This window comes from Triticum urartu, chromosome 6 (assembly GCF_003073215.2).
Source record: "Triticum urartu cultivar G1812 chromosome 6, Tu2.1, whole genome shotgun sequence".
Taxonomy (NCBI): domain Eukaryota; kingdom Viridiplantae; phylum Streptophyta; class Magnoliopsida; order Poales; family Poaceae; genus Triticum; species Triticum urartu.
The window spans coordinates 20,787,711-20,798,546 of NC_053027.1; the positions used below are offsets into that span (position 1 = coordinate 20,787,711).

At 42.0% G+C, this 10,836-nt stretch overlaps 1 protein-coding gene across 1 annotated transcript; it reads left to right on the plus strand.

Annotated features, from left to right (window-relative positions):
* Positions 1–307: 307 nt before the first annotated feature.
* Positions 308–6,480, plus strand: LOC125512686. Its single transcript, XM_048677776.1, has 6 exons — positions 308–417; positions 4,872–4,992; positions 5,228–5,287; positions 5,379–5,658; positions 5,763–6,080; positions 6,147–6,480. Exons 1-6 carry the CDS (start codon positions 311–313, stop codon positions 6,323–6,325), a joined length of 1,065 nt encoding a protein of 354 aa, XP_048533733.1. The 5' UTR covers positions 308–310; the 3' UTR covers positions 6,326–6,480.
* Positions 6,481–10,836: the final 4,356 nt, after the last annotated feature.

The window sequence follows — 10,836 nt, forward strand, 5'->3', positions numbered from 1 at the left end:
CTGAATGCATAGTGCTCTCTCCCACAAACAAATTCATCGTAGAACCTGAAGCCCACGCATAGATTCTTCTCCATCTTTAACTTGTATCTCTGGTAGTAAAATAAAATATCAGAAAATATGTAGCCTGGAACACAACATCAGCTCGCAGATGCTTCTCTGAGAAGTTTTATAGGTAACTAAGGCCTGTACGGGTATCTGCAAAATAGAATGTTGCAGGAGGATTACATATATAAGGTAACATGATTTACATGGATGTTAAACAACACATTATATTTCTAATGCACTGTCATCTCATTTTTCAGATGATGATATGAAGTCTGTCATTGGTTCCGTATCTCCGTTTGCCTGTACAAGTCTAGGGGGTGGTGTGATCAGACTTAAGACTGCTACAGTGCCTGTTCTCGCCTTTTTTAGAAGGTAAATAAGCACCTTGGTTATGCTTTCAAATGATATTTTTTGACATCATTCTTATTATTGATTTAGTATAATGTTTTCATTGTTGTGTCTTTAGATAAGTAGTAGATTTTGTTTTGATAACAGGCAACCCTATACATGTAAAAATGGTTGGTGTTTTGGCTTACCAAATTGGTGTTTTGCACTAATGTAGGTGTATTTTGATGAGTTAGGAAAAATGTCAATTTCGGCTGATAAAGTAATATTTGAACCACGGTGAACATTAAGTTTGTGTTAACCTATTTTAACCTTTTGAATTTATTACTACATGGCTTCTAGTTCTAGTCTTCTTTGGAGATGGCCCATTATTACTTGCAAGTCGTATTAAACAGATGATGATTTTTAGAACAATTAGTTCATTTGCAATACTTGATATGTCATATAAAAATGATCTTAGTCAATGTTTCCTCAAAATTCCTCGGTGCAAAAACCGCTAATGTGATGTTTAAATAGCTAGGGATTTTTTCCTTGGGCACCATTTTCCTTAGATATCCCATTTTCCATGTTGCTTTGAATTACTTGAAATAGTTCGAGCTATTAAAATACATACACACATACAATATGATTTACAACCAAATTAATTCGAACATCATGGATTGTGTAACTCAGATGACATTATTCACAATAAAGTGATGTTGTGTATTGTGTGTGTGTGTGGGGGGGGGGGGTCTGGAACACTCACTTGATCTCTAGCTACAACCTGCAAGTATGAGTGTATACATAAGAGTAAGCCTTTAATTTGGTCGAAACCTGTACACACACCCCACACATAGAATCAACCCCCCCCCCCCCCCCCCCCCCCCCCCCCTCAATTTCTAAAAGAAACACTCCCCCTCAGATGGGTGATAAATATCTATCATTACCATCTTGTTACAAGCTAAATTATATTCCTCGAGTCCTAAGCCCTTAGTTAGACAATCTATGACTTGATTTCCCAAGCTTATGTGATTTAATTCTACTAGCAACATTCTTGTGCTTTGCAATGGGAGAAACAAATCACATGCCCCTAGCCTAGTATGCATGCCTCAAAGACTCCCACAGGTCTAGATCCTCTATTTCAATATGGCGCCCCATCCGTGTCACTGCTTATCCTCCTTTTCACCCTCACCGATAGTGATCCTAGAGTCCACCCTATCACAAATATGTCTAAAGGTGGTCAATCCCAAGAAGATGATCTCGGCCACCGCATGGCTCACCTTTCATTGAACCACACCAGTGAAAGAGAATGTTTGAAACATCTTTCAGTTTGTTACAATAGTAGCTTAAATATCATGGTGCACTGAGCAAAAAAAATTCCAGTTGAACTATTAGCCACAATGGTTGCTTCTAAATTGACATGGCTTCCTTCTATTAGTGTCTTAGGTATGAGTGAAAAAATATCCAATCTCAAAAGACAATAGGTAAATGAGAGCAAAATAGAGAGTCTTATTAAAATTGCATGCACGCCTTATATACTCAAATGAGACTGAAGAAGCAATATGCCATTTAGTCATATATATGCACAAAGGTATGCAGCCATTTAAAAAATGTTTGAATTATAAGCATGAACTTGTATGTTGTGCCACCTACAATGATCTGCCCTACCAATTGGTCCACAATGAATTTACAAATACTTGTTGCATGTATCCGCTGAATGGCTTTGTTTCTTTGTTTCTAAAGAGAGAATTCATAACTCATAAATTGAATGCCATTGACACCACCTCTAAAAGAGTGTCTCATCATTCTTTAGGGGCCCCTTCCTATTCCTAATCAACTATCAGATCTGGAGAATAAAACATACCGCATCATGCTTACTCAAGCACATGTAGGATGGATCAAGAGTCGATCGTGAACTTTATATATAATTTTAAAATCATCAATGACAGATGAAAAGCAGATCCTGCAATTTAAAAATTATCAATGAACTCCACCATTCCACTTTGTGGTCGTATCTATCCACCTTGACCTCCACGGCGAGAGGCTCGTGCCACCGGAGTGATGGCGGCCCACAACCTCCTCCTTCTTAATAGGGCAAAATCACAGCGAGTGATCAGAGCGAGAAGATGGTGCCCTGATGTGGAACTATGTCAGCACATCATCAGCGCGCTAGCTGTGCACCCCTTCCATCATGTGAGGCTTGCAAGTCCCCTACCCGTCTCCTTCACCTCCTTCCAGTGACTCCACCGTGACTGGATTGTTGATTCCGGCGAAACCCTACTCGATTCCTCCCGCATAGAGCCTCCTCTGCACCTCCAATAGCGTCCTGGCCAGGCAACACACGCAATAGTATGCGCAGAGGCACTAACCTTTCTATGACACTTCCGGTGAATTCTTGCCCTACAACGACGGCGGCGAGCGGCCATATGCTGCAAATATAAAACACTTCGGCTGCTGCCACAAAATTTGCTCCAAACGGGGGACCACGTAGGACCACAATAAAATGGCTGTTTTACATCACTTTATGCCAAAAACACTGCTCCAACAAGTGCCCTAAAATAGGACAAGCACAAAACGACATCCACGGTATTTTTGGGGCACCAATTTTAGGGCTTCTATAGTTGATGAGCATTTTCTGGTGCCCTAAAATTCACTTTTTGGTGTCCCAAATTTTACTCTAGCTACTTTTTTGTGCCCTATTATAGGGCCATTGTTGGAGATTCTCTGAGTTTTTTGTGTGTTTTTGAAGGAGCTTCTCAATTCTTTGATTTTTTCCCCATGGTTCAGTGTCACTAGAAAGCACCAATAGCAACCGACTATGCCTCCTCTCTTCTGCTCTATCGGGTATTAAGTTTTAGCTTACTTGAACAACAACAATCAACAACCAGAACCAGGTTCAATGCAACTAGCGCACCAAGGGCCTAAATCCATCACGCTGTTACATGTCAAAACACCAGCCACACCTCCTACAAGATGTTCTGCTTTGCCTTCTTTCCGCAACCAGCAAAAAAACATCTCCTTCTCTCCACTCTAAGACAGCAGCATCAGCAGCCCACAAACAAATTTAGGCAACATACATCTTCTCTGCTTCTTGCTACAGTACTCACTACACCAACACCGCTACCTCCAAGTGATAGTAGCCGTACAGACCTCACCAATCACTCCTTTCACCACCACGGACCAACACCGCAGACCTGCAGGTCCTTCTACTTGCACGCACTATCGGCCGTCATCTCGGATGAGCTTTTGATTTTGAGCAGCCACATGTACGCCTCCCGCTGCTAACCCCAGCACCCATGACCTACAGTTCCTGCACGAGCCACAAGGTTGCACGCCACAAGCTTCAATGCCGATTTGCTGTGCTGCCCCACGCTCCTGGCCGCAAGAACTTCTTCTCTCTGCTCTGGTCCACCAGCACCAGCGGTTCTCTCCCCCCCCTCCCCCCCCCCCCCCCCCCCCCCCCCCCCCCCGCCGCTCCAGACCATTTCCTATCTGCTAAAGGCTACGGCTCTGCTATAGCTTCGCCCATGCGATTTTCTCCTCACTCCAAGAGATCCACTAGCGACAAAACATCTCTTCACCCATAGCTACGAGCACCACCTTTCCTCTTGCTGCTAGCGATGGCTTTAGTTGTAACCTGGGTGTCATACCATGTTGTCTCTTGGGGATAAATCTGTAACACTCTCTTGCTCTTTAATTATAACCTACAAGTATGAGTAGATATTCACAAGGGTGAGCCTTTGGGCCAACAACCCATATGCACACCCCACACATACACTCAACCCAACAATATCCTTACTAGGATGTTGATTGGTAGAAGTTTGCACCATGTTTCTAAGTTATGTAACTGTTTTTCTACTCAATCCAGTCAAATCTCCATTCCCATGCATAATAGGTGTTGAAGCCTTGAAGTTAAACTGTAGGACGTGAGATGGTCTTGGTCCTTTAGGCATCAATTTTCATAAGAGTACAAGGAGAGAACATACATTTTCTACTGGTACTAATTAGTGGGGCATATTGTCCAAAAAGAATTTGATAACGAGAGGTCAATGAGGTCAAAACAAGTCAAACTCCAACAAAATGAGTATTTCATCATATTATTGTATGAATTATAGAGGGTATTAACATGTTAATTAATTCAGGATTGAACCATTTCATTGTTGCAACATCTCCACTACATATGATTCTATTCTTTTTATATGGTGCTTTGATTGCTTTTTACAAGTTAGAACTAATATGATTTGTCTTTGCATGACAACACATGCATGCCTTGAATTGACCAGATTTAATGATAATGTGATGCACATAATATATATAATATATATATATATATATATATATATATATGTATGTATGTATGTATGTATGTATTTTCCACTGTAATCATAAAGTAGGATTATATTTGTTTCTTAGATTAAAGAACAAATTTTTAGTTGTTGTAAATGGTGGACGTTCGAATCATGTTGTTTTTGATTATAGATTTCCATGTGTTCTCTTTGTAGTGGGGAAAAAATTCAAGATATTGTTTGGCCGAAAACCATAGAAATCAAAGGAAGAGTGAAATGGGGGGTTTTTAAAAAATTCCTCAAGGATCTTCGTCACTCTCAAAACCGGTCAATAATGGTAAGATCATTTTCTTACATTATAGATGATTCATCCTTGTTCTTATGATTTGCCATTCTCCTGTTTTAGGATTATTTACTTTTGTGCTGAAATGAGTTTGAAATTGTATTTGATATACCTAGATAACTATGTGTTTTCTAGCGTTAATTTTCTTTCATCATAAGTTTTAATAGTTACTGAAATATCACAGAAATAAACCGAAACTGATTTTTACTTGCAACCATTATCTTATTAGGTTATTTCCCTGTTGTTGAACGTTGAGTCTTCGAAAAATGGCTTAGAGGGAATGAAGCAGGTAAAATTGACACTTGATTTTTCATTTCTAGTCTTTAGAAGGTATGGACATTCAGAATATTACACTTAAGCTATTTATGACACTGATGCAGGTTGCAAAGATGTTAAAAGTGAACAAAAGAATTGGTTTAGCAACAACAGAAGATGGTTCATATATTTATGTATGTCCTGGACACAAGGACATAATAACAGTCCTTGCAAAATATGGTTTCTGGAAAGGCGCGTCAACAATCGATAGAAACCAAGACTCATTTATCGGTTTTGTTGTACGGGACCGAAAACCACTAGTAAACACAAGTGAGGGAGAGGTAAGTATTGAGAAAATACAAGAAATCGGGGGCACTCACATGGAAGCACAAGAAGTGATATATGGTAAGCTTGTATTATCTATTAATCCACATGCATGGAAGTCTTATTCTCTCGGTGTCCTCCTCTAGTACTTACAGATCATGGACATCATCCTTCTCTTCTTTCAGATAACCAATCATACCCTGTTCATCCTCTTCATGCACCAGTAGATGATGGCCTATACTTTCGTCGTCCTCCCCTTGTACTAGCAGAGCAAGGCTCATATTGTCTGTATCCTCCTCCTGGACTACTAGGTCACGACTTCCATGCTGGGCATCCTCCTATTGGACTATCAGGTCAAGGGATACATCCTCATGCCCCAGAATGTCAAGGCGTCTTTCATCAGCTTCCTCCTTGTGCAAGAGGTCAAGGCTTCATTACCCACCGCGCTCCCAATTTCACACTAGAATACTTTAGGCCATTAACAGATCATGGAAACAACAACGGTATTTCTCCTGACCAACAACATTGGATGTTTATTGAATGCCTGTAAACTGACTATGTTATTGCAGGTTCACAACACTTGAGGCCACCTAGCGGTTCTGCTCCTGGTCATTTATGGCATAGAATGTCGTGCGCAAGGTCCGGGAATAATCTTCCTGGTTTTGAAAGATCAGAAGGCTTCTCTGGCTCTAGCTCCGCATATTACTCTAGATTCGAAAATGGGTCAGGTAGCATGCCTCCCAACTAAATTCATTGATGAAATTGCAGCCTTGTCCCAAGAAACATTCTGAATGATTTGTCTTATATTGGTGGATTCGGAAGTACAAGGAAGACACCAGGACATGGATTCTTGTTTCTATTTCCGATTGGGCCAATTACTCCCAATATCCATAGAACATAATTCCTGATGTGTACAATGATGCATATGCCATTTCATTTAGTCTCCTGATAGGATGTTTGCCATTTCATTGCTTTATGCACTAGTATGTTCCAACCCGCATTGCTACATGCATCTTCAGATCTGGTGACTAATGAATAATGAGGTTAGTATGTATTTTTCTGGATAGTCATACGAAGTTTCTCTTCTGAATAGCTAAAAGTGTAGGTCTAGTAAAATATTTTGTAGGGTATATATTGCGATGGAACAAGTCCTATAGTCTCATCATCGTACTAGTGGGCTTCTTCTTTGTACTAAAAATCTTATCAAACACCATCCTCGTCGTGGACTTCCAGAGAAATTTCCCTAGGATATGCTAGCCGTTTGCCCAACAAGCTTGGCTGGGGTGAGGGGGGTCCGCATCCAAATATTGATCTGAGTTCAAAAGAAATTGAACCAGGTCATGAGGGAAACTGGGTCAAAAACCATAAGCTAGTTTACAAGGAAAAATGGTTCGAAAACCTAAACAAATTGACCCGATTATGAGGGATACCGAACCAAAAAAACATACAAGTAACAGGGGAAAAGAATAATGATAAAACATGGGAGTCCAAGAAAAGGCACATCCCAACAAGTAGATCGCAATACCAGGAAACACAAGTAGATATGGGGTGTTGTCTAGGATCACAATACACAGACTTGAAAGCTAGTTGTTTTTCATGTGGGTAACAGTCGAGTTTTTCTCCCATTCATGTCGTGACACAACATATATGCTTCTGTCCCTTTTTGCCTGCCTTTGATTTGGGTCATAGCCAAGTTTTCCCCTTCTACTAACTTGAGAAATAACAGGTCCTTCAAAATTGAAAAAGAATTCTCTGTTGATCAAGCACGCTACAGTAGCTGAACTTGATCAAGCGCTCAGGATTTCAAAAGCTGAAGCCATAGACTTCACATGCTTTAGAATTATACATAAGAAAACCATCACCTAGTCAAAGGGATGTTCACTTGTCATGAGGATGTGCATCTGCATTCCCAAATATTCTGAAAATTGCACAGATAATGAGAATGCTGAATTGCTAATACACCAGTAGACGATGGCCTTGCAAGACAACCACATCTACAATGGACTATGACAAAAATGTAAATGGTTGCCCAGATCTTATATCTTGACTCTTAATAGCTCAACTGCGTGATTACCTATTGAATCAACAGAGCACCACCTCAAGCTCTCAAGCATTACTGTGGATCAATCAACAACCATATATGAAGAAACTGGATTTTGCAGAGGACAAGCAGTAAGATATAATTATTTTGTCATCTCATAAGCTAACAAATATAATAAAAAAAGTACTCCCTCCGACTAGATACGTAGACAAATCTAGGACAAGAATTTTGGTACAGAGGTAATATTGATTTAAGAAGCACATTCATGCACACATGAAAACATGAGTTCAGAAGCCTACAAACCACAGGAGCTGTTAAATATGCAGATAGATTCAGCGATCTGTTCTCGGGGCAGTAAATATCTATATAACTAGTAATACATGTAGTTCAGTATCAGATTTGGTATTAATAAGTTTTGGCACAAAGGTCAGCAGTACAAGCTTGATATAGTTTTAGAACGCTGAGAAATATATGCCATCTAGCAGAACCCAGCTTGCAACTGTTAACACCTAACTCTGGTTTGCATAAAGCATAGCCTGTAATGTTGTAACACCTGGGATCAATCTAGGCAGATTTGATACCACAGTAAGCAGAGGTACAATTCTAACAATTTGCTAGCATAAATCATGATATAAGAACATAGATTTAGACACATGTAAGCCCTGATTCGTGCAAACCTGAGGAGGTTTGGTTTTAGCCAACCATAGTATTTGGACTAGATGGTAGCCCTGTACTGTTCAGTTTTGAAATCAGTTGTCCCTAGAGCTGAACGTATCAGCCAATAGGCCACTCAGAAATACAGGAGAGAAAAAAAGGTGAAAACAACTGATGCAAACTAGCAAAGCATGAATGTCTTTCAAAACATTTAATCTGTTAAAAAAAGATGCTGCAGAAAGAACTAAGATTTTTAGCTCAGAAGAAGTGGAACAAGCAACCAAACAAACTGGGTCAAAACTGCATCCTCAGATTGATCAACATATTGTGGCCATCAACAAGTCCAAAATAGTTCACGACAGCAGAAAAGGTCCAGAATTGCCATTCAGATGAAATTTTATGATGACATGGACATACCAGTACTGGTGAATCTAATTACTGGATCAAGCGTTAGCAGTGACCAAACTAGCATGCGAGATACATAATATACCAGAGAACAACATCCAGTTAGGCAACAACACTGAAACAAAGCTTGCCATCTTGCGCCAAGCAAAATCTTTGTGGTGCAGTAAGGATTAAAAAAAAATCAATTGCCTTAAGAAGCTTTACAACACATAACCGGGATTCCAGTCGGTCCGCTAGTGTATAATAGAGTGCTGGGTGATTAGCAATGTAAGCCAGGATAGCGAAACTAATGCATTGCAGAATGGCATGCTCCCACACTTTCTTAGCTCCAATATGTGTGCTAAATAACATGGCTTCAGGATGAACAAGTTCATAACCAATCCACGGTTTCTTCCCACCTACTCTCTCCGTTCGGAATTACTTGTCATAGAAATGGATGTATCTAGACGTATTTTAGTTCTAGATACATTCATTTTCAAGACAAGTAATTCCGAACGGAGGGAGTAAATGATAAGATATCAGCAATCAGGAACCAAATCATCAGTTCAACCAGATTCTGCATCTAACAGGGCAGAAAAACAGCATCTAGTTAAGCAAAGTACACCGAAATTTTTATTACCAGCTTACTATGGAGAATAAAAACTTTGTTGCACCATCACAGTTCACCGATTTTCATAGCTCGTTCTTGGGTGATGCAAATCTGAATCTTGTCGGCACTTCCCCTCGGCAGGCGGCAGCGTAGTCTTCAGCAAGGTGTGGTGCAGCTTCCATGTGAGGGCATATGTACTTCTCCATAAATACCTTCTCAGTCCACAGCAGTGCTTTATAGTAGCTATGGCTGTGCACTAGCAATCCATTTTCCTTAAGAAATTTCACTACATAGTAGCGGGGTCTGAGCCGGCCCTCCAAGCTGTAAGTGAGCATTGCCGGTTGATGAGCAATGTAGGCCGGCTCCAACCCCAACTCGGAGAGAAGGAACTCGGATCTGTGCTGCAGCATGTTCTTTGACCTCCTCAGCACAGACGGATCCTTGGACAAAGCAATGCCCAGTTGCCAACCTCAGCATCCGACCAGCCCAAGGTGCTCTTCAAGTACTTCACTTTGGCGGCAATCTTCTCCTCTCCGAGCAATTCGACACACAGCAGAATTTTCCTGGACATCACGGAGCCACGGGGCACACCAAGAGCTTAGGCGAACGCCGCCGCCGCCCGTATTCGTTCCGCACTGGCGGTGAGCATCCTTGGTACAGTGGCACACACCTTGGCAATATCGCAAGCACCTAGCGTGCACTCCTGCAGTAACGCCACATTTGGCTTGACCACCCTCTCGAGGCTGTGCGAGAGGAGACGGTTGTTACGCTTGAACGCTTGGAGGAACTCCTCGGAGGATCCGAAGAGGCGCAGGTAGTAGTGCACCTTGGAGACGATGGATTTGCAGCGGAAGAGAGCGAGAGGAGGCGCGCAGTCTCGGAATGCGACAGACCGAGGCCGGTGAGCCCGACTGCGATGGGGCACAGGGTCCTCTCCACGCCGGCGAGAGGAGCTGCGGGTCCCTGGCGACGGCGGCAGCGACGTCTGCGGTGGAGAGGCCAAGGCCGGCGAGGAAGGCGAGGACGGCGTATGGCTTGGTGGGGGATCTGAGGTGGGAGAGCTTCGTGGAGGCCTTCAGCGCCTGTGCTTGGGTGAGACCGCAGGTGTCTACCAGTTACTCCTCGACCGCGAATCCGGTGATTCCGGTGCGTGGGGAAATGGGGGTGCGGCGAGAGGAGACGGCGGAGAGGGGAAGGGGATCTGTGGCAGGTGGTGGGAGAGGATATAAGGTGGGCGAGGATGCAACTTCGGAGGCGGAGCATGGCGCAGGCGCCGCCGGTTGGTGCGAGAGATGCTCGTGGTGATTGGCCGCCCGGTCAAGCTTTTTGCAGCGACGCACCAAAGAGAGAAGAAGCCTAAGGCTGGTCATAGTAGGGGGTAACTTAGACTAGTGTCATGCATATGACACTAGTCTAAGTTAGTACCTTCATAATACAAAATAACATACTAGTAGTATTATAGATGGTTTCATTTATTAGCTCGTAGACTCATTTTGTCTTGAAAAACGTTATGTTATAATAACATATTATGTTACCATCTCTCATTAATTATTTGCCACATAAACAGAAT

Bases quoted from the DNA above. Each gene is read 5' to 3' on its own strand.
- LOC125512686 (XM_048677776.1), top strand. From the start codon at position 311: ATGAAGTCTGTCATTGGTTCCGTATCTCCGTTTGCCTGTACAAGTCTA. The intron at 418-4,871 runs GTAAATAAGCAC...TTCTCTTTGTAG, and splicing joins GTTCTCGCCTTTTTTAGAAG to TGGGGAAAAAATTCAAGATA. The intron at 6,081-6,146 runs GTATTTCTCCTG...ATGTTATTGCAG, and splicing joins AGATCATGGAAACAACAACG to GTTCACAACACTTGAGGCCA.